The sequence below is a fragment of the Molossus molossus genome, unplaced genomic scaffold, assembly GCF_014108415.1.
Source record: "Molossus molossus isolate mMolMol1 unplaced genomic scaffold, mMolMol1.p scaffold_m16_p_8, whole genome shotgun sequence".
In the NCBI taxonomy this organism is placed as follows: domain Eukaryota; kingdom Metazoa; phylum Chordata; class Mammalia; order Chiroptera; family Molossidae; genus Molossus; species Molossus molossus.
In genome coordinates, this window is record NW_023425402.1 from 23,357,026 (window position 1) to 23,381,257 (window position 24,232).

Below are 24,232 nucleotides of genomic sequence, written 5' to 3' on the forward strand. Positions count from 1 at the left end.
AGCTGAGAGAGGTTAGCATAGCTAGAGACAAATTAGAAGAACTAATTCTCTATGAGCCTAAGGTTCAATTTTCCATCCACCATTTCTGGTTCTGTTTTGGAAGAAAATACAACTACGAATCTATTGTGGTGCAAGAAGAAGGAGTATCCAAAAGTGGCACTGGGTACCACTCAGGGTTGCCTGAACAACTAGCCAGCTGGGAAAGGGACTCTTCCCCAGAGTTTATCAAAACCCAGCTTCTTTTGTGTCTTGAAGGTCCCCACATGCTAGGTGGATGGCTTTACCACACAACTACTCTCTACAGCTGACACCTAAACCCAGACTCTACAAATCATCTGATTATGCTCACACTGCCGGTTCAACAGAGCACCATAGTCCAGCACAGCTCTCCACAAAGATGGTGAGAAATTGGGACATCCATGCCTCTCTTTCCTGCTCTCTTGATTTGAAAGATTTCCCCAAAGAACCTATTCCTTACCTCCTAGTCCTATGGCATGGCAGGTGGTAATCATGAAGGAATCCCATCATGTACAATAAATGGGGCCCAATGTGGGGCCCACTCTGTATGTCACAGACAGTGGAACTTACCACAAGGGGCAACAGAGCTTAAGTTAAAGGCAACCAAGGAAGGCAGAGAACCTCCCAAACACTTTCATATAATCATCTGCATTAAAGGCAGCAGTGATTTTTTTAATTATTATTATTATTCAAAAGAATGTTTTAAGAGTGAAATTAGAATTGTATGCTTACTTACCCAATGAACAATGGAATTTGTTTTTGAAATACAGAGAATATTTCTCTACAATTTTGCACAGTGAACAAGACTTCACAATTGTGGCTGAAATCTCTGAATACGACATTAGCATATGAAGATTCACACTGTATGGAACCGGAGCTTGTAAACTGGCAGCCAGAGTAGATTCAGGCATGCTCTGAATCTATATTTTAAAACAGAAACTTTTGCCTGACTGGTGTGGCTCAGTGGTTGAGCATCGACCCATGCACCAAGAGGTCGCTGGTTCAATTCCTGGTCAGGGCACATGCCCAGGTTGTGGGCCAAATCCCCAGTGGGGGACATGCAGGAGGTGGCCAATGTTCTCTCTCATTGATGTTTCTCTCTCTCTACCTCTCCCTTCCTCACTCTCTAAAATCAATAAAGAAAAAAAAATATTTAATAAAAAATAAAAACAGGAACTTTCATATAAAAAGCCAGATTTGGGGCTTCTCTGGAAAAACTGAAGGGCTAACAACATGGGATCCCTAGCCTTGTCTGGTAATGAAAAGCTAGAAAAGAGTGGTCGTCATCTCTTTAGACTGAACATGGACTCTCCAGCTTATCACATCCTCCCTGTTGTCTAAAATGGTTTCCTTGTCAGTTCCCCAATTTATTTATTGTTTTTTAGTTGCCATGCATGTTTGCACCTTCACAGCCACTTGTTTTATTAGACAAAAAATATTTCTCTGTTCCTAAGCCGCTATTAAAAGTGACAAAGTAAAAGACAATCTGGAAAAAAACCTCATGTTTGAAGAAAAATTGGAACAAAAGAAAAATTGTTCTTTATTTAAAGGAGAAGAGCAATCCCTTACTGCCTAACAGGCACATAGCTAGCTAGCTTCCTTGAGTCTTACATTTCCTCCTCTGCCCCCACAGCTTTTGAACTCACAGCTCCTGGTACAGCCAGTCAACACTGCCTGAGAAGTGAATGGAGTGTAGCAGCCCAGCCACTGACTTGGGAATTAGCTGACATGCTAAGGGGCAGTCCTGCATACCTCTCTGACTCCAAGAATTAACTTAGATAAGTCCCTTACTATAACTAACCTACACTTCCCTTCCTAATATATCAAATAAGCCAAAAAAGTATTACTAATCATTTTAGTACTTACTATATGTACAGTACTATTATAGTGCTTCACATATATTAATCCATTCAATCCTTACAACTGTACCACGTAGGCACTATTATCATCCCTATTATTATTATTATCCCTATTTTACAGATAAGAAAACTGAGACATAAGCAACTTGTCCCCAGAATACTATTACCACCACCCACCCACTTTATAGATAGGGAAAATGAGACACAAATTACTTTGTCCAAGGTTATACAACTAATAAGTGGTGGGATTGAGATAGGAACCCAGGCTGATTGTACCAAACTCAAGGGAAAGGTTGCAAAAGATCCAAAGATCATAAAATCTTTTGAGGATCTGAGCACAAGAAGAATTAGAAGAAGCACTTTGTAGCTCAAAATCCAAATATGGAAACCACCGATGTGGCTATGCTCTAGTTGGCCTCATTCTGCAAACAAACATCAGTGAACCCAGCGGGGACTTCGCCAGCCCGAGGCAATGTGAATGCAGACAAAGAGGGGCTGGGTCCCAGTTTCCAGTTGGCACAGACTCCCCTCTGACTCAGAGTGTCTCTTGGTCCTTGGGTTTACTTTGTGTGAAATTAGGGCATGGACTTGATTCTGTTAGATGGTTTCTTGCTCAGATGTTCTGTGATTCTGTGACTGTGTCAGCTAGCATTTGTCTAAGGAAAAAAAAAAATGGATCACTGACCCTGGCCAGGTTGCTCAATTGGTTGGAGTGTCATCCCAATACTCCAAGGCTGTGTGGGTTCAGTGCTTGGTCAGGGCACATGCAAGGGTCAGCCAATGAATGCACAGGTAAGTAGAACAGCAGGTCAATGTCTATCTCTCTCTCTCTTAAATCAATGAAAAAAAGTGAATCGCTGTTTCCACTTTTCCTGTCACATGAGCAAACGTTAGCAAAGAGAAGATAGATCCCTAGAGGGGCCTTGTATGCTACATGACATTTCTCTTTCAGAGAAGGACAGGTACTTCTTGCCTCAGCTGGGCCCCAAAGTTCAGAATCTATAACAATCACCTCTTCAAAGCCTCTTGCCCCAACCTGCACAGACATAGCTAATGGCTTTCGCAGCATCCTGTCCCCACCTCAAAGTCCCCACACCTTCTCCAGCGGTCAGTGACATGCAGGCCCACCCTCTGCATTAGCCAGGTCACTCACCATGCGTCCTTCACCTCTGTATTCTCACACCTCACACTCCACTTGCATACAGCAATTACTCAAAAGACTGTCTAAATGGTCAAAATTTGAATTTTAGTCTTTGCTATTTACTTTCTGTACCACCCTCGATAAGTATCCCATACTCTCAGTGCTTCTATTTCTTCATGTACAAAATAATAATTATCAAATTATTTGACCTGACCACAAATGTTCATAAGGTCTGAAATGGAAGAATAGTAAACACTTACAGGAAAGCTAAGACCGGCAGGCTGCCTGGGCCCTCCCACCACAATGCTGGAATTAGTGCATCTCAGAGATGACAAAAAAGCCCCTTCAATGTGGTCAGCTCAGGTCTTTGACCTTTGGGTAAGGGCATACCCCTCTCACAAGGAAATACAACTTGATTTCACTTCCAAAGAGTTCCAGCCAATCTGTGAAATACATGTGGCAGTTTTCCTGGCTAGGTGACGCTGGAGAAAACCTTCCTGCAATCCGCCCCAACTCCCTCCCCTTGGCTGCGATTCTCAGTGGAGGCAAAGAACATCTGCTCAGGGCCAGCAGCTCGTACGGAGTGCCCTGCTCATTCACAGCCTGGACACCAGAGACAGAGCACAGAGAAACGGTAGTCGTTCTTTATTTTGGAATCCTGATAGTCACTGAATAAATGCCACAATTATCCATTTGTTAAGATAGGAGCCAGAAAATTGTATGCAAACGCGGGCTTCTCTGAGAGCTGTGGTTTACCAGCCCGCTGACCCCACTCAGACCCTTGCGGGTGCCTCTCCTCCTTAGCCTTAATGTTTTACACTGAAAAGATGCCATTACTTTCATTTGTCCTCATAGGAAAACTGGATTATGTGCAAAGTCATTCTATGGCCCTCCTCGTGACACTTGAGTTCCATTTTACCTTAATCAGCAAGTAATTAATTACATACCAGATTCTAGGTTCACACGTGTCATAACTTTACAAGAGGATGTTAACACAGTTAATGTCTTTTCATAGTTACTAGAAAGAGTACATGTGTTCAGATTTTTCTCTCTGGAGCCCAATTCTTCTGCCTATATCTATTTTAGCAGAAACGTTCTCTAAGCATCTTGCCTCTTGGACGAATGCGTTTTTCTGTATTGGAGGCTGCAGCTACAAGGCCTAAAGAACATTCTTTATGTGGAAGTTGCTCTAATTTGGCTTGACAAAGGAGCGCATTACAGGTGCCTTCAACTATAGCATCAGCCAGCAAGCCAGGAGAAGGAAATCAGTTCTCTGGTGTGTCTCCTCCATTCCCCAGAAACTGCCCCAGGCCTTGACCTCCCTCTGCTCAATCAATCCCAGTTTCTGAGAAAAGAACTCCCCATGCACCAGGGCCCGTTACCCCTGAGAAGGGTCCACAACTTCCCATTGCTTCTCCTGCAATACCAAACGGTGCTAGTGCCCGGACCTTAATGAAACGGTCTTCAATCGCCTGCAGAGTATTTCTGAACGAGGACCCACCATTCTATGTGGCTTTTGGGGAGTGTTGGAGAACTGAAGGACAGCAAAATGTCGAGGAGCTGGAGGAAGAATACCTTTACCCTCACTTGTATGAAACTGGGTGAACTAGGGTGACAGTCCTCGTGTTTACCGAAGGCTGTCGAGGTGGCCACAGTCCAAGTTCCAGCTGTTTGCCTGACTGACACCCCATGTTGTAAGGGTGGGCGGGGTAGGGTGTGGTGAAGACGGGGTGAGTGAGTGAGAACATCTGTACAGGGTGGGGCAAAAGTAGGTTTACAGTCATGTGTATGGAAAATAATACAATAATTAATAAACAATAATACAACAATAAAGTCTATGTTTCCCACATTCACAACTGCAAGCCTACTTCTGCCCCGCCCTGTATTCAAGAGCTATGCAAATATTACAGCACCTTTAAACTCAGCTCACTTTAATGTAACCTGATTCCCTATCATGTATAACAACAAACAAATCAATAAAATGGATCAAAGAAGTAAAGGATAATGTAAAAAATAATACACAGCAGGGGTCAGCAAACTTTTCTGTGAAGGGCCAGTAAATATTTTAGGCTGTAAGTCTCTGTCCCAATTACTCAATTCTGCCATTGTGGACAAAAGCAGCCCGAGACAATGGGGAGACAATGGGGAGATGAACGGGCACAGCTGTGTTCCAGGACAACTCTATTTACAAAAACCGGCAGCAGGCAGGATATGCCTGCAGGGCACAGTGTGTGGACCCCTGGAACAGAGGAAATCCTGCAAGTAAAGAGAAACACTTTAGCCGTCTTCACAGAACCCTCATTTAGCCCTGGGTTACAGGGTTACAGGGTTACAGTCCCTCGCCACTTCGCGTTTCGACTTTCCCGGCTTCACTCTATCGCGGTTTTTTCAAATATAGTATAGTATTTGAATCCTACTTTGCAGAAATTCATTTATCGCAGTAGAGTCTGGAACTGATTAACCGCGATAAACAAGGGCCAACTGCACATGTATGATTTGTGTTTATGCCTAGAATATAAGCAATGTGAAGGCAGAAATTTTATATTCACAACTGTATTCCCAGCACCTAGAGGAGTACCTGGAATAAATAAGTGCTCACAAGAAAGATCTGTTGAATGAATAAATGAATGACTGAATGACTTACAGGTTTGTAAATGGTCATTTGCCTACAGGTGATTTTCCTGTGTCACCAACCCTACTCCCACTGCTATCCCACCCCCCCTCACGCCCTTATTTGCAAAATTGGACACCTGTATAGGGATTAGGGCACAAAAATTATGAATCCTTCTAAAAACTTTCCCACTAATTTAGGAAAACATGCTTTTTAACAGCTAAGATAACATGTAAGCACATATACCTTACTTTTTTCTCACTTAGTTTAGTCTAAGTTAAATCTACCTTCGATAAATCCACTTTCAAAGTGAACAAAGGCAGTATCCAAGATCACAAAAGCATTACTTATTGTCGTTGGAGAACTGCAAGTCATACAGATAGTAACTTTCATGATAGGGTCAAGTATGTAGTTGAACACATTACACCCCACAACACTGTTTTTGTTTTTTTGGGGGGGTTTCTGGGACATTATCTTTTATCGTAACCATGAGGGCCGTCACATGTTATCAGCACTTTATCACAGGTCATACAACATCCACAGAAAGGTAAAAAATTACCCATATTGATCTTTCCACCAAAATACGTGGCTCTCAAGTTCTCGGCCATCACTCTTCATTTATCAAGTAGCTACCACGAGCCCACCATGTGGTGGAAAGACACCACATGAAATGTGAGCCACTCCTGTGGCCCTTCCATTTAAAAAACCTGAGTTAGAATGACCAAGTTAAAATCTAGGAAAACGTTAAAGTAAGATAATATATAACAATGCTAGTATAGATTGAAAGCTGAGCTCACTAGGACCTCAGTTCAACGGCACAGCAGAACGTGGAGGGAACTTCAGACTATAACATGAGATTTTATTTCCTGTAAGGGACCTTAATCATCCCCCAACACCCTCACTTTACAGATGACCTCCAGAGATCCAGCTAATAGAAATAGAATCCTTGTTATTTTCCGAGTAGCCTATGTGTTCATGTGTGAATAAGAAACATTTTATTTATTTATTTTTCCTTAATCTTCACTGAGGATATGTTTTTATTGATCTTTAGAGCAAGAGGAAGGAAGAGAGAGAGAGAGGGAAAAACATCGATAGGTTGCCTTCCATAAACACCCTGACCGGGGATTGAACCTGCAACTTTTTGGTATATGGGACAATGTTCCAACCAACTGGGCTACCTGATCAGGGCAAGAAATATTTTAATATTCTATTAAAGATGTATCAAATGCTCACACTTGCCCTTTTGTAAAAAGTATATTAATGTAGCCTGGCCGGTGTGGCTCAGCAGTTGAGCGTTGACCCATGCACCAAGAGGTTGCCAGTTCGATTTCCGGTCAGGGCACATGCCCAACTTGTGGGCCAAATCCCCAGTGGGTGGCATGCAGGAGGTGGCCAGTCGATGTCCTTCTCATCAATATTTCTATCTCTCTCTCCTTCTCCCTTCCTCTCTCTCTAAAATCAATAAAGAAAAAAAAATTTTAAGTATATGAATGTATTGCAAATTCTGAACCACATATTAAGAAGTGGCAGATCTCGGAAGAGTGCTTTCTTCAAACTGAGACAACTTCACAAGTCAGCGCACACAGAATTTGATTCCAGCTGCACCAGCAAGTCTGATCACAAACACTCTTTCTTCGAAGGTTTCGACTTTCAAAGCACAGTGCATCAGGCATTTACTCAATGAGCAAGGATGCTTCGGTTTCCTTGGAAAGAAATCAGGAATGGAAGCTTTCCACCTGGATTGAGTACCTTTCTAGGATCTGTTGAGTGGTAATATTTTCCTGCCATCGGACAGCACCTCGCTAGGCGCAGAAATTGAGTGTGAATGCCTATATCAACCTTCCTCACCATCTTGGGGGGAACCCATGCTGCTTCTTTAACTTCCTCTTTGGCTGCAAGTAAAGGCATCTGATTCCTTCCTGCAGCAACACTTTCTTAGCATTTTCATGTAATTTTCCCCAGAAAATAATTTGCTTCACTAAATTATTTTTACGGAGTGATTTTCTAGAACATGTGTGATTGATAACAAAGTTAAAACTGTGTTTCAAAGGTAAGCACAGCACACCTTAGGACAAGGTTACACTATCACCCCAAACAATATGTGTCACTTGTCCCGCACACAGCTCTGTCTGCACTTTCTGCCAGCCGAGCACACCAGCCACAACACTGAGGTCCACAGATGGCAGATTTCTGACACTCTAGTCAGAGGCCCTTCTCAGAACACCGTGTTTGTCAGACTGCTGATGACAGAATTTGCAACTAAGTGAGACACTACTCACAGGCTGACAGATCAACATATACAGAAAGGTCACTATACCCAGAAATCTGCCAAGAAAGCTCTATGCAAGTGGTCCTGCCATAAACACATACCCTCATACATACCCCACAAACAGAAAAATAGAAAGGCAAGTGAGGTAAAACTCCAACTCAGCAAGTTCCTGCAAAATGAAATGGAGGAGCTTGCCTCAAGAGAAGCAGTTAAAAAAAAAAAATTAAAAGACAGTAGTGTTCCTGGCAAGGTTCAGATGGAAAAACAGCAATAGATCCCAGAAGCAGAGCCAGGAATAACCTAAGCTCAAGCCATTTTAAGTAAGGGCAGGATAATACTCACTAAGCTTCACGACATGATTGCTCACGCTCTGGGCCGCCAGGCTGAGCCATAACTTGTGATCTACAAGTCAATCAACAAACATCAACCAAATATTTGCAACATGTTCAGGTCTCTGCCAGGCACTATTTAGGCACTAGACCATCTTTACAATTAGCCAGGGAAAGCATTTACCCTAGTTTACATATGCGAGGACTAATGCTGGAGAATCCCACAAGGTCACATGAGTAAAAAATGAGCCAGGCCCTGACCTCAATTTTGCCTAACTCCAAAGCCCACAATGCCACATTACCATGCATAAAATATGGCTCCTGCCCTAAAGAGGCTTAAAATAGCTTAAACCAATTAGAGTTTAGTACAGCCAGTATAAGGAAGGGCTAAAAAAAAAAAAAAAAAACAAGTATCTTAAGACTTTAAAGAAAGAGGAACTTAGGCTGCTCCACAGAAGATGGGTAAGATTTAATATTTTCACAGGAGAGTGGAGAGAAGGGAGGGAGTTTCTAGGGCGAGCCTGGCCCCTTTAGCAGGATAGCAAGAAGACCAAACCCATAGAACACACAGGTGTATGCTAAACTGAACATAAGATTTAGATATGAGGGATGAGGCCTGATTATGAAAGTCCTTGAAAAATCAGACAAATTATTTTAGAGAAGGGAGAGGAACTGCATGTGACAAGGCAAGGAGCAGCATAAGGAAGTGATAGTTTAAATAAAAGTGTGAGTTTAGACAAACAAGGAATGCTGAAGATTCCAGAAAGGGGAGCATCTCATTCATTCATTCATTCATTCATTCATTCAGCAAATACTTACTGAGGCCTTACGAAGAGCCAGGCTAGGGAGGTTAGCTAAAAGGCTGCTCCAGTCTACAGGAGAGGAAGGGTGAGGTTCTGGATTAAAACATGGAAGAAGGGATCTATATGCATCAAGTTTCAAAGGTCTTGATGACTCATTGATATAAAGGAGGAAGGAAAAGATCATTACAGATCATTCCAAAGGTTCATTATGAACATGCTTTCCACCTTTACTGGAAACCTCAAAAAGCAAAGAGAATAAAACAAATGGGCTTGGATGATGGTGAACAGTTAACAAATAACTCCTCCCAAAAGGCCTGTTCTTTCTCCTGGTAGCTCATGTATATATAGTCTGTAGGTAGGAAACGTCACTGAGAAAAAAACATTTCTTTGTGACTAAATGCTGAGTTCCCACAGACCTCTGCCTACTCAGACAGGCTCCATCAGCCTTCCAACACATCCCTCCATCATCTAAAACTAAACTGCTCTCATTTAGAAATATGATTGCCCACTCCTGCCCAAGCACCAGTTTTGACTCTGGAGATGGGGGACAAAGCAATGTGGAGCGAGGGTAAATAAAAAGTGGGCAGGGTCACGGTAGAGGGCTGGACCTTAGGGAGAGGGCCCTGGTGGAGGATATCGTTTTACATAAAGAATCCCAGCAACAGCTCTCATTTCTGCACCCACTTCTTAGTGTTTTTACAATTACTGGTCCTCAGATAGATAGGAAGGCCTTGAAGATTCTGTACCAAATTGTAGCGCTTTGTTCAGAAACTATTTCAAATGTGCATATTTATGCATACATTAACTCCTAGCACAGGATGTGGTTGAGACACAAATCCTTCTTAATTATTTATATGTTGATGACATAAATTTAAAGCTCATTTTAATTTTATATCCAGCAATAGTACAATTCACTACTGGGGCACATCCAGGAAGCCCACTCAATTGAAAATGTGAGAAATGAAAACTGTAGCTATTAAACTTCTATTGCTATAGAGTGGTCCAGCACAAAATAAAAAACACAAGTGCCAAAACCTTAGAGAAATCTAGCCCCGCATGCAAAATTCAAGGTGGTATCCTCTCAGCACAGTCAAGCTTTAGCAAAAGCAGATCTTCATTTAGTTGTAAGTGAAAATGAATCCTCTTTTCTGCACAAGAATGCATCACACTACTTTTTATTTAAAAGTATAAACCCTCAATGTTAGTGTCAAAGTCAAACTTTAAAAGGTGCATTGCAAAAGAAACTCTTGTTCTGGAAAATCCTTCAACATCCTTCTCCTAACATGTACTCACGTTAGTAGGAAAGAAATCAGAGCAGAAAGAAACCCAGTGAAAAATGGTTGCACATAAATGTGTGAGGATTCTTGTTCAGACCCCTTGCGGGACAGCCAAAGGCCTAGTCAGGAAAATTCCTAGAGCAAGTCCTCCGCATCCCACTAAAGGGCTTCAAATCAGACACGATTCTTTCCCCTCTTTAACGCTGCAAGGTAAACACCCATCAAAATCTTTCAGACTCCAAGGAAACGGGAGTTTTCATGCCAAGAGGGAGAGACCCACATGACCGCGCAGAGCAACTACAACCGGTTAACCTCTCCCTCCCGCTCCGATCATTCAAGGGGCCACCGGACAGGGGTCCTTCCGCAGCTCCGGTCCATCACCCCGGGTGACAGGTCGCCCGGCAGAAGCCCCTAATCCCTGACCCCACTTACTGGCGCGGCGAACACAGGCGGGGGCCCGCCCCTGCGGTGAGCGCAGCTCCTCGGCGAGTGGGGCGCAGCAGCCCGCTCGGGAACTGAGAAAGGGGGCGATGCTGCTAGGAGAGGCCAAGGCATCGGTGCAGGGACGCCCGGGAGGTCCGGCGAGTCGCACGGGCCGCGTGGCGCATGGTAGAGCAGCAGGAACCCGGCCGCTCTCCAGCCTCCAGCAGGAAAACAAACAAAAGGCAGGGAGGCTTCTAGTGGGGACGACGGGCCGCTTTCCCTGGGAAAAGTTACCCTGCAGCTCCCCTCGCTGGCCCTGCGCGTCCCTGCACCGCGTGCAGCGCGCCCGGGGCGCAGAGCCGCTGCGCTCGCCTCCAGTCTCGGCTGGGGCCGGACAGAGCCCAGGGACCCCTGGGCCGGCTGACCGTGAGTGCGGCCACAGCTCCAAACGCACGCCTTACTGCAGCTGGGCTGCATCACGTATCAAGATGTAGAAATGGTGGCCGTGCATGCATGCTCTGAGAACATTTCATTACAGGTAATCATGGTGAAAACATTCTTTCCTGGTTTGAAAATAAACATAACTGAGGTTGCAAGACATTGTGAAGGAAATCAGTGCCACTGAATTATACACTGAAAATGGTTAAGATGGCAAATGTTAAATATATTTTATCACAATAAAAATGTTTCACATAAGGACGCAACTGTTTGCCTGTTAGCGTTCATTTGAACTGTAAAAGTCTTTATATTAGCAACTGTAGTTTGAAAGACTGGATTGTTATCCAGGTGGGAAACAGACTAGGTATGCTCTACACAACTGTCCTCTGTAACTAGTTACTACATGAAATCTAACATTTAACGCTTTTTAAACACGTTAACTTGTATTGTAGAGAGTATCTTAAATCATCCATATAAATATTGGCTCTGAAGTGCTTTGAAAAAAAAAATTGCTTCAAGATCCTCAATTTAAATTTATATAATTGCCCCAAGCCAACGGTTCTCAAACTTTACTTGGAGACATCAGAATCAACTGGAGGGTTTTTTAAAACAAGATTTCTGGATCCTGTCGCCAGAATTCTGGTGCTGGTTAGGGGACCACATTTCCCTAAGCAACACAATTGTAATTCATAAATCAATAACCTTTTACACACTGTGGATCTTTCTCTGAGTTTAAATTCCTGAGCTCATCACCATATCAGTTTTCTTCACTATTTTTATTTTTGAATTCTAAGAACTGAAGACAGATTGTTTTTTCCTAAAGAATTTGTACAAGGGTTCTGACTCCCTCTCTCCTCTTGCTCCTGTTGAAGAAACCTACAAGAATAAGACAGTTAAGTTTTCTTAGACTTCCTGTCCTAAATGGGAAAGGGTCATCAGGCCACCTGGCAAATATATAACACTTATCTACCTTTGTGTTTACCTATATAACACACAAACCATATGGCGAATGGGAACTGAAAACCATTATCAATGAAATGACAGGGAAATAAATTTTATGCTACTCACATGAAAACTAATATTTAAAGTATCTAAAATGGTCAATTTTAGTCAAATTCAGTTGTCCAAACAAGTCTACCTAGGGCTAGTAAATGGGTTAGTCAGTTTTTCTAGCCTCAGGGAAAATTACAACCCTGTAACTGTAACATGAGCTAATACTGAGGCAAGATGATAAGAAGCTAGGAAAATTCCTGGGCAAGTGGAATGGGGAAACAGACAAGATAATTAAACAAGGCCAAACAATCTGAACAATTTACAGCCAGCTAGTGGATTGAAAAACTTTATTTTCCCCAACTAAGGACACTTGAGAGCAAATGGTTTATACCTCTCTTCCCTAACCAGAGAATAATACATAGCTTAAATCACACTGGTGGGTAGATAGAGGACAGAGACCCAATTAATGCCATTTGTGCCAGCCAAACCCAAGGGCAGATGAAGTCAGGGGAACAAATAACAACAACAACAAAACCAATTAGAGCCAGACCCAAGAAAAAAGTAAAACAGTAAAGCCAACCAAAGAATAATCCCGGGAGGAGGGGGTCAATGGGGGAAAAATGTGGAACATCTGTAATACATTTTACATCCAACAATAAAGATTTGGAAAAAAAAAAAAATGACACTAAAAAATAAGAAAAGTAAAAATTGAAAAAGAAAAAAAAAAAGAATAATCCCAAACTCCCCTACACCCTCATTTGAATTCATAAGCATATTAAAAATGCAACTGGAGCCCAGCTGGTGTGGCTCAATGGTTGAGCATCAACCCATGCACCAAGAGATCACTGGTTTGATTCCCAGTCAGGGCACAAGCCCAGGTTCATGGGCCAAATCCCCAGTGGGGAGCATGCAGGAGGCGACCAATTGATGTTCTCTCTCATTGATGTTTCTCTCTCGCACTCTCTCACTTCCTCTCTCTAAATCAATAAAGAAAAAAAATGCAACTAGAACGCTGATAAATATTCTACCCTCCCCTAAGATTCTCAACCTTAGAAAAAAAGATAAAATCCCTTAAGACAAAGACCCAGTGCAGGCTCACTCTAGAGCACAGAATGAACTTTTTACTTTTTTTCTCCTAAACTCTAAGTCTCCCTGTGAGACTTGCAACCAAGAAGCAGTGGGCAGTGGCAGGTTGGCCCAGGCTTACCAAACCTGTTTCCAAAGCCCCCTTTTTTTCTGACTGTCCAGTGGGCTAAAAGTATCCCTGCCTCTGCTCACTTCTATACTGTGACTTTTACTTCCCAGTGAGCTAACAGAAGACCCACCTTTGCTCACTTCTTTCCTATAATGGTTCTAGGGATCCACAGCGGCCCCACCTTGACTCTCTCCTGTTGCTTCTTTTACCTTTAAGTCCTTTCTTTGTTTCACTCTTCCCAAGCTTTAATAAACATACTCTGAAAATCACCTGGACTCATGTTGTGAAATTTTTCCTGCACAAAGTTGAGAATTCAAACACTACAGACTGGCCTGAAGCAGACGCCCTCTGCGGTTTCATGTCTGGTGACAATACAACCCTGTAAAGAGGTCTAGTGGATACTGATCTTATATAGAAAATTAGTAGCAATGAATCCTAACAGTGTTTTAATAAAATATGTGTGCTCAATTTATCATCACAAATACTAATTTTTACTTCATTAAACTTTGCTTATTTGCTCGAAAAATAGAAATCATCTCTTCTAATTGACCAAAATCTCAACACGTTTGATGAAAGAGTTCTGAAAATATTTCAATACCTCATTCTTCATTTGCAAAACTGATCTTTTGTATTCATGAGTCGCATATCATTTTCTCCTATTATAAATTCTTACATCTAATCTTTCCTCCAGATTTAAATTTCAAAATCCTTTTAAAGAGATCATTGGGAGGAAAATCATCCTTAAAAGATCTAAGCCTTAGAGTCTCTTTTAAAAACTGTTGAACTTTGGTCCTCCATTAAACATGAGGGCATTTTTTATAGGTGGCTGATTTAGGGTGCAACTAAAAACACCCATTGGAAGGGAGGATCCCAATGTTAAGACAGCAGTTGCGCTTCCATATTGTAGCTTACTATTCTACCCCCTCTCCTTTTTTGCCTTCATGTTTCTGCCCAAGATTCTAAGATCTCCAGAATAAGATAATGGATAAGAGATTTAAACTCGGTGAACTCGTTGACAGTAGGGTCTTGGAATCCCAATGACTATTAATACCTGGTACATAACAGAAACTAGAAACTTCTTAATGTTTGCTGAATGAAGAAGGTAAGAGGCTACATGACTGTAGGTTTTCATAAAGCATGCAAAGTTCCGTATTTAAAACAATGTGTAAATAATATATTGCCTGAAAAAATAAGAGTGCCTGCAGAAGTGAAATGAGGTGTTTGGTCTTTAACAGGTGGGGCGAGTACCGTGTGCAAGTTCGAGGCTCTGTGCCGGAACAGCGGACTACAAATCCCAGAAAGTCTTGCGGGCGCCGTGTGGGCAGAACCAGGTTTCCAGGCCTTGGTGGGGAGCGCGTCCTCCCCCCGGGGCATGATGGGATCTGTAGTGAGACCTTCCTTGCGGTGGCTGAGTTTCCAGTCCCCTTGCCGCTCCCCTAAACTCATTTTTTACTCAATCGCTAGACCCGTGCTTTAAAAAGTTTAGTCGTTACGACAACCTATGATGTAGTGGAGTTGCATAGTGTCCCTGCATTTCTGGAGTGGCCCTCCGGCCAGAGTCGCCGCGGGACAGCCTCGAACACCTAGTTGATGCCCATTAGGGCTACTTGCCATCGGGTCTCAACCCTTAATTTGAGTTACATTTTTGAGATAATGGTTTTGCAAGTTTGCATAAGTGTTCACTGAGCCGAGTAAGTGGGCTGAGTCGGGGGGTTCGGCAAACCGACGACCTAACGCCCGCTTGGGCCTCGCGCACACAGTAGGCCCACGCCCCCTCATCTTCCAGTAGGCGGCACGCGTCGGGCCAACGAGCGGTGAGGCGCACGCAGGCGGCGGCGGCGCACTGCGCATGCTCGGTGCGGCGGCGCAGGTTTCTGCAGCAGAGGGGTTAGCTCTGCCGCGGCGCGTGGGGTCTTCGGTCGGGCCGACGCTCTGGTTCTCGCACAGTCCTCGGCCTCCGCTGGCAACGGGTGTCTCTCCACTCCCCGTGTCCCCGGCCGCCGCTCCAGCGCGCCCCGATCTGGCCCTCTATCCCGCGAAGATGGCTGCCGTACGCCGGGCCCGCAGTTACTGCCGCTGCCTGGTGCGCTTCTCCGACCGAGAACTCTGCTAAGCCCCCCTGCAGTAGACAGGCAGAAGTAGACACCCAGACACCCAGCACACCTCCTCGGGGGACGGTGCAGAGGGGGCGCGGAGAGCCCCTCGTCCGCGGCCGGCCGGCCCGCCAGCATGGTAACCTGAGGAGGGGGCAGGGGGATTCTGCGAGGCGGGGTGCGGGGTGCTGGAGGGGCCGGGCCTGGGGGAGGAGCCCCGAGGGGGCGGCCAGGGCCGCCAGCGGTGAGAGCTGCACCGCCGCTACCCATTATGGGACCTCTGGCCAGAGGAGGAGTGGAGGGGGTGCCAGCCCCGACCACTCCCCGAGCTTGCTTCCTTGCTGAACCCCCAGCGGGACTCGATGTGAAGAGAGTGGGTTTGCAGGACGGCCGAGAAAAATGCCTCTTCTCGACTCGCATTAGACACGGCCAATCTCGCTCCCTTCGGGGGATTTTATCAGACGCATTGAGCATAGATTGAGGTGAGCCGTCGCAGCATCTGAAATCCGAAGGGAGCCTTGGCCCGCGGAGGCACTTGTTGATTGCTCCCCCTCTGCAAAACCGTGCCCACCCGGAGGCCTGGGTTTAGGACACCTGCCGGTGACTCGTGAGTGCCCTGGATAGGATGTTGGCCGGCGGTCCTGGCGGCGTGGGGTCAAGGGGATTATGCCTCACCTCACGGCGGGGAGGTCCAGATGGAGAGAGTGAGTGAGCTAAGCTGCAGAAATGGACAACGCCACTTCTATTGGTCTGTCGCAGGCTGGAATATGCAGGTCCCCTCTGCTGCCTCTCTTTGGCTTCGAATAAATTATCCATCCGAGAAATTAATCTCGAAGGTTGCATTAATCAAGGGTGAAATGCTACCAAACGAATTAGCTTACAGTAGACGCTCAAATATTTATTGAATAAATAAGTGGCTGAATGAATTTATTTTATTAATCTGGAGGATAGGAAAAGCAGTAATTAACTATGCCCCTAAAGTTTCAGAAGTAGTTCTCTGACCAGGATTAATTAAGTACTTTTTATTTTCATTAATCCCACGTGTAAAACAGTAAAATGATGAAGACATGAGCTACTCAAGTGAAAGGTGAAGTTTAGGTCAAACTCAATTAGGAACAATAAAGTGAAAACCTCCAGGTGGCAGCTGAGGACTTGCTTACTTCACGTGGTATTTGAATTGAAAATGTAGTAAAACCCCAAATTGATAGTTTCTTGTTTTTGTCATAATGTCAAAATCAAACTAATAATGGATTAAAACTCAATTATAACACAGGAGCTCAGGGAAGAAGAAAGATGCTGTCTGTATTTTAGGTGTCCTGTTTCCTCATTCTTGAGATATGCGTTATATGGCATTTTATTTGTTAATTCAACCAGTTTTTTTGGAGCACCTATTATCAGCGTGGCATAGTGCTAGTACAATACTAAATCTTCAGTATAACCAAACCTGTAAGGTGATTTGTGGTAAACTTTTAATCAGAATGTCACATAGGAAAAGAGACTTTAGAGGTCACCAGATCCAACAGCGTCTCTTTAGAGATGAGACAGTTGAGGTTGGCACAGACCTTTACTATGAATCAAGCAATGTGTTTGGTCTTCTAAGGTTGAAAAGATGAATCCTGTTCCTAATGCACTAACTAGCAAGGGGACAAGAATAATCTCAATACAAGTCTAAATGCCATGATACAAGCACAAGTGTAATGGGAAAACAAAAGAGGCAATTAAAAGGATCCGAAAATGCTTCCTACTGGGATGATTCCTGAGCTGAATCTTGAAGGCTGAGTAGCCTAGTGAGGAAGAAAGTGAGGGAGAAGGAGCAGTCATTCCAGCCATCATTCAAGCAGCATATGCTAGAACATGGAACTGGAGAGAGCAAGGGAAGCTCTTGAAATCAGTTTAGTATGACCACTAGGCAAGAGGTAGAGAAGGCTGTTACTAAGAGGATACCCTAGGGAACTCAGATTCCCTTGTAATTAGCTGGACTTAGAGTTTACAGTAATAAAAGCAGACTCTTAGAGAAGTACATTTCTCAATGGGACTTATAAATTCAAAGTTCTTTATTGTGTATTTTCTCATTAGTGATGTTCTTAGTATGGAAAGCTTCTAGCTTAAAGACTAAAAAAAAAATGTATTTGACAATTCATCAATGCTTAGTTTCCTGTTTTCTGGAAATCTGAGTTTTAGCCTCTCTCATTTATTTCTTCACTCATTTAGCTTATACAGTGTGCCAGGCACTTTACATATACTAACTGGTTCAAGTCTTAAAGGCACCTCTGCTTGAAGTCTGGTTGGCAGAGATAAGATAGGAAGCAAGGCTTATTTATGTTGCACTATAAAGTAGTGCAAGTATATGTCGGGTTGCTGTATTCAAAGATATGTGCTAATAAAAATATGTTTTTCTGGAAACAAATTACAACTAAAATTGGCAGTTGTAAAATTTACCATCTTTGGAATAAGTAAAATTAAATAGGTTTTATTATTTTTTCTAACTAACCTTCAAGGTCATTTCCCGGATTGCCACATTTCTTTATAGGACTGAACACAAAAAGTATTAAGCAAGTCCCATTTGCTAATAGGTCTATTACTTAACAGACTGAATCTAGGCAACATCTTCACTGGAAGGTAGGGTTCAGTTTAATTTTGCCAACATTTATTGAGAACAAAAGGATAAAATGAAAGGAAACTGATCTGAGACTTCTATTAAGCTCCAAGCTGTGCAGTCATTCTAGTTCTGTTTTAATCCATTTAAATTAATCCCACCTATAAAAATCTGGATTTACAAAACAAATAAAATAAAAGGGGCTTCTTTACAAAAAACACTATTATATGTCTCTGATTTATAAGCTTTTCTAGAACATTTAAAATATTAACAAACAAAAAAGTCATATTCACATAATAATGTGCCATTATTTAAAAGGGACATCTGTATATGGATTATACATTGTCTTTTAAGTGATCCCTGAAATAATAACTATTTGCTGAACTGTGTACCACAATTAAATGTTATTTTCCAAAGCAAAATTGTTCTTTTTAACCTCCTACCAAAGCATTTTAATCTGGAGCTTAGTGAAGTTGTTTATTTTACTGTATTAAAAAATTAAAGTATCAGCCCTTGCTGGTTTAGCTCAGTGGTTAGAGCGTCAGCCCACAGACCAAAGGGTCATGGGTTCGATTTTGATCAAGGGCACATACCTGGGTTGCAGGTTCAATCTCCAGCCCGATCAGGGTTGTGTGGGAGGCAACAATCAATGTGTCTCTCTGACACTGGTGTTTTTCTTTCTCTCCATCCCTCTCTCTAAAAGTCAATGGAAAAATATCTTCGAGGGAGGATTAGCAGCAACAACAAAAAGAGTATCAGGTTTTTTTATGGGAATCATTAAACTAACCATGAAGAAAGTATCTATAGAAAAGCAACTATATATTTCATTGGGCAAGGAGCTGAATAAGAGATGTAGATTTCAAAGAGAAACTGATGTTGATTATTATTTTGCTTTTATTCTCCCTCAGGCAGAAGCTGAGGAAGACTGTCATTCTGATATGATCAGAACAGATGATGATGAAAATGAAAGCCCTGCTGAAACAGATCTGCAGGCATGTTTCTTCATTGTATATTTAATTCCATTGCATTCCATACATAAGCAGCAGTTGGTCATAACTGAAGATTTATAGGTTTATTTGCATTGAATTTAACTGTATTTTCATACTGGTTTATAGAATGCTTAAATTATAACTATGCTATTGATTTCTTTTTCTGTAAAAAGATGTATCAGTAATTGCTGCAATGTAGTTCGGTATGTGGGTTTAAAGTGTTCAAATGTAGGCTTAAGCATCACTTAAAACCCATTACTGCAAAGAAAAAGACTGACATATTTGACCACCAAAAATTTTAAAACCTATTTATAGTGAAAGACATCATAAATCTGTCAAAAGAGAAATAATTAGCTGTAAAAACTACTTACCACCTATGGGCAGAGGATTGATACCCTCAGTATATAGGATATCCTTATAAATTAAATGCAAGAGGAACACAAGGTAGAAAGATACGCATGGACAACTAATGGAAAAAATAATATAAATGGCTGTTAAGCATTTGAAAAAATAATTAGCCTCATTAATAATTTAAAAAATACAAATTAAATCTCTAATTAATTTTTTAAAAATGATCAGTTTGGTGAATAATGCCCATTGCCATCCAGGTTCTGAGAACATTCATGCAATGTACATGAAAATGTAAATTACTACAACTTTTTTGGGAGGCAGAGTAGCAATATGGGTCAAAATGAGAAACATGCATTTCCTTTGAATCAGCAATTGTACTTCCAGGAAATTAATCCTAAAGAAATACAATAAGACCTCGGTTCTTGAATGTCTCCCATCTTGAATAATTTGCTTCTAACCTGACAACCACTTCATGCTGATACCTGTGTGATCAGTCATGCATCTCTCAGGTGACAAAGGAGAGAATGCATGAGTATGAGTCAGTTTACCACCAAACCTCATATTGTTAAATATCTCACATTGTTAATATTCAGTACTGTGAATATTTTCATGTTATTTTGCTTTTGGTGCTTATTAAATTTTCATTTTTACAGTACATTTCATTTTCTTTTTAAATTTTCATTTACATTTTATATCCTTTTTGTTTTTAAAGTGTTTATAGATTAAACAGTACATTAGACATGTACTGTATATAAGAAAGGTTAAAACGGAATCATTTGGGGGTCTGGAACGGATTAATTCAATTTACATTATTTCTAATGGGAAAAATGATTTGGTTTTCAAACAGCTTTCTGGGACAAAGTAGGTTCAAGAACCAAAATTCCACTGTAATGGGGAAAGTGAATAAATATACGTATACAAAAATGTTTATTGTAGCATTGTTTATATGGAAAATGGAATACAACCTAAATATCCATCACTTGTTTTAAGTAACAATGCGTCTATACAGTGAAATACACTGCAGCCATTTATTTATTTTACTTTTTTTTTTTTTTTTTTTTTTATTAATCTTCACCCAAGGATATTTTTCTGTTGACTGTTAGATAGAGTAGAAGGGAGGAAGAGAGAGAGAGAGAAACATTGATGTGAGAGATACATCAATTGGTTGCCTCCTAAGCAATCCCTACCAGAGCTGAGGATTAAACCTGCAACCCCAGTATGTGCCCTTGACCGGAACCAAACCCACAACTCTTCTTCAGTCCTCAGGCCAATGCTCTAACCGCTGAGCCAAACCAGCCAGGACCACTGAAGCCATGTAAAAGGATGGGGTAAATCTTTGTGCATTGAAATAGAAAAATATTCATTATAATTTGTTAAGTGCATCTTACTGAATTCATAACCTTTATAATATTTATTTGGAATGCATCATCTAATGGACATTAAGAACGTTGCTCTTGGGATCGCCACAGTCAAGGTATAGAACTGTGTTGTCACCTCAAAGGGAAGGAGGGAAGCTGGAGTTGGGGGTAGTTGAGCTGCTGTGCAGTCTTAGTGGACCTCCTTAGTTATTCCCGAGGAAGTTCTGAGGGTGGAATAAATAACCTTTGAGAGCTTGGCTTTTTCAGTTCCTGATTACTTTCATTGATATAGCATTGACTAGGAATCACCTGGGAGGAGGGAATATGATCTTGCTGAGGCAATACCCCCAAAGGGCTGACAGCTGAGGGCCGCTTTTCACTTGCTGTCCCAGCAGTCAGGGCAATCAGTGCTTTATTCCTGAAAGGGGAGCTGGGCAGCACAGCACAGTCCGCCACACGGGGACTTCGCTTATCCTAGATTTTTCAAAAATTTAATGATAACGTATTATAACAAATATTTTCTCATTAAAAAAGAGAATGGTTGTTAAATACTATGGGCTTGTGTACAGAATTTTTAGCATCACTCTTAACATCTACTGGATGATGTATTCCAAGGAAACAAATGTTTGAAAGCATCTAAGTTCAGTCCCTAAGTGATGGCTTATATTTTTTATTCTAATTAAACTTTGGTTTTCCCATACCATTAGATTTTTCTGGTATAGACAATCTTACTTTAGGCAAATTTTCATGATTTCTTTAAAGTTTTAAGCAGAAAATTATTGTAGACTATGTGTTTAATGGTGTTAGTAATTTAAAAGACTGTTTTCTGGTGTTAGGTTATATACAAAATAACCTATTGACAGATTGTTCCCAAGTTGAGTTACTCTTTCTAGATGAATCCTAAAATATATTTCTCCCCTAGGCACAACTCCAGATGTTCCGAGCTCAGTGGATGTTTGAACTTGCCCCAGGTGTAAGCTCTGGCAACTTAGAAACTCGATCTTGCAGAGCAGCGAGGGGCTCTTTTCTGAAAGCAGCGGATACCAAAGGAAAGCAAGAACTGGCAAAAGAAGAAAAGTTAAGTATTATGGACATTATGCTTGGAAAAACTTTGACAAGTATACCATTTTATCCCTCCCTTACTGCTTCTAGGTACTTTGGATGGTATCACCAGTCCGTACAGGTTTCTTTCCTACTGGCACATTGTCTTCATGGAACTAGCTGATAATTTATAGACCCCTGAGATTCACTTGGTGTCCAAAAGATTGATGCTTCTGAATTTATTACTGAAGGGGAAAAAATTATCCAAATGTTGACACCTTTCCAAAGGTCTCAATGCAGTATTTTGTTATATTTTGAATTGAATAAATTTATAATGATGCATTAACCATTTCCATACTCTGTGCTTACACTGAAAAACTTTGGATGCTGTCTAATTGTTTACTTCTTTGCTACTATTCACATGAAGTGGGCATAGTACACAACCTTACTTTTCATTATTTTCCTATTCCGTGGAGGTTGTCATTCTCACAACCATCAGATCCAAGTTTTTATTTACAAGTAATTTGCCATTAAATGATTGACATTACCATGACAACTGAAAACTTCCATCTTTATTTTGTTTTAACTTTCAAATAATTATATATTCACTGGTACAGGGAAGTTTCCTGCACCCTTCTCCTATTTTCCCTTGATGGCGACATCTTACATAGCTATAGTACCAAGACATAAACATTGGTGCAATCCACAGGACTTATTCAGATTTCCCATTTACAAGTACTTTTGTGTGTATGTATATCAATAGTTATGTACAATTTTTTTAATGTGTAGCTTCATGTGACCACCACCACAATCAAGCTTCATGTGGCTCACACAGGACTGGGAATAGACCTTGTAACACATAAGACTTTAGGTAGAAATCTTAGAAAGGAATTGCGGGAAAAAAAAAGATACACAACTGTTTTGTCACCACAAGGCTCCCTCTTGCTATATCTTTACGGTTATACTCTCCCTTCCCTCCTGCCTCCCTGGCCATTCCTAACTATTGACGACCATTAATCTGTTCTCTATTTCTGTATTTTTAATATTTAAAAAATTATATAAATGAAATCATACACTTTTGAGATTAGCATAATTCCTTTGGGATCCACTCAAGTTGTGTGTATCAAAAGTTCCTTTTTATTGCTCAGTAATATTGCATGTTATGGACATATCCCAATTTGTTTAACCATTCACCAGTTGAAGGGTATTTGGGTTTTTCTCCAGTTTTTGGCTATTATGTATAGAGCTGCTGTGACTGTTCATGTGCAAGTTTTTGCATGAACATAAGTTTTCATTTCTCTGACCTAAGAGTGTAACTGCTAGGTGAGTGCATCTTTGGTTAGAAGAAACTGCCAAACTGTTTTGCTGAGTGTCTGCACCATTTTATGTTCCCTTCAGCCATGTATGAGTGGTGCAGTGTCTCTGCTGGCATCCTGGTCAGCATTTGGCATTGTCATTTTTTTAAGTTTAGCTATTCTGGTAGGTTTGTAGTAATAATTCATTGTAATTTTTTTTATTAATCCTCACCCGAGGACATTTTTTTTCCATTTATCTTCAGATACAGTGGGAGGGAGAGAGGGAGAAATAGAGAAACATCGATGTGAGAGAGACACAGTCGAGGTTCTTGCCCTTGACCAGAATCTAACCCGTGACTCTTGGTCCACGGGCCAACGCTCTAACCGCTGAGCCAAACTGGCCACAGCACTTCATTGTAATTTTAATTTGTATTTCCTTAATGTGTGATGATGCTGAATATCTTTTCATGTGCTATTCCATCTGTGAAATATTGTTTGTCTTCTAATTAGATTGCTTAGGTTTTCACTGTTGAGTTTTGAGAGTTCATTTTGTATTCTAAATATAAGTCCGTTGTTGAACACGTGGCTTATAAATACTTTCTCTCAGTTTATAGTTGTCTTTGCATCTTCTTTACAGGGTATTTTACAGAACAAGTGTTTAAATTTGATGAGGTCCAGTTTATCAACTTTTATGGATTGTGCTTTTGGTGTCAAGTATAAGAATTTTGCTTACTACTAGGTCTCGAAGATTTTCTTTATTATTATTTTCCTGAAAGTTTAACAAGTTTTACATTTAAGTCCATGATCTATGTTCAAGTTAATTTTTATATAAGATGTGAGGTTTAGGCTGAGGTTCATTCTTTTGCCTGTGGATGTCCAATTGTTCTAGCACCATTTGTTGAAAAGACTATTCTCTGCCATTCAAACTATTTTTTTGTTAGTCTTCACCTGAGGACATTTTTTCATTGATTTTTTTTTTTTTAAACAAGTTGTTCTGTCAGCTTTCTTTTTTCTTTTTTCTTTATTGATTTTAGAGAGATAGGAAGTGAGAGGGAGAGAGAGGGAGAAACATCAGTGAGCCAGAACATCGATTGGCCGCCTCCTGTGTGCCCCCACCACAACCTGGGCATGTGTCATGACTGGGAATCTAACC

At 41.4% G+C, this 24,232-nt stretch overlaps 2 protein-coding genes across 4 annotated transcripts in view; one reads left to right on the forward strand and one right to left on the reverse strand.

Annotated features, from left to right (window-relative positions):
- CILK1 (ciliogenesis associated kinase 1) overlaps nt 1-10,930 on the reverse strand; it is a 53,183-nt gene extending 42,253 nt beyond the window's left edge. The window contains exon 1 of the mRNA XM_036249215.1: nt 10,740-10,930. The gene's annotated coding sequence lies outside the window, so the exon portion shown is untranslated. The remainder of the gene's footprint in view (nt 1-10,739) is intronic.
- Nucleotides 10,931-15,355: 4,425 nt separating this feature from the next.
- Nucleotides 15,356-24,232, forward strand: part of FBXO9 (F-box protein 9) — a 30,742-nt gene continuing 21,865 nt past the window's right edge. Inside the window, exons 1-3 of one of the 3 annotated variants that reach the window (XM_036248507.1) lie at nt 15,356-15,588; nt 18,954-19,037; nt 21,666-21,821. In XM_036248507.1, coding sequence (XP_036104400.1) covers nt 15,586-15,588; nt 18,954-19,037; nt 21,666-21,821 — 243 coding nt within the window. In that variant the 5' untranslated portion in view covers nt 15,356-15,585. Of the gene's footprint in view, nt 15,589-15,728; nt 15,932-15,969; nt 16,057-18,953; nt 19,038-21,665; nt 21,822-24,232 lie in introns of those variants that run through there. The other 2 variants (XM_036248508.1, XM_036248509.1) reach the window with 2 other exon arrangements.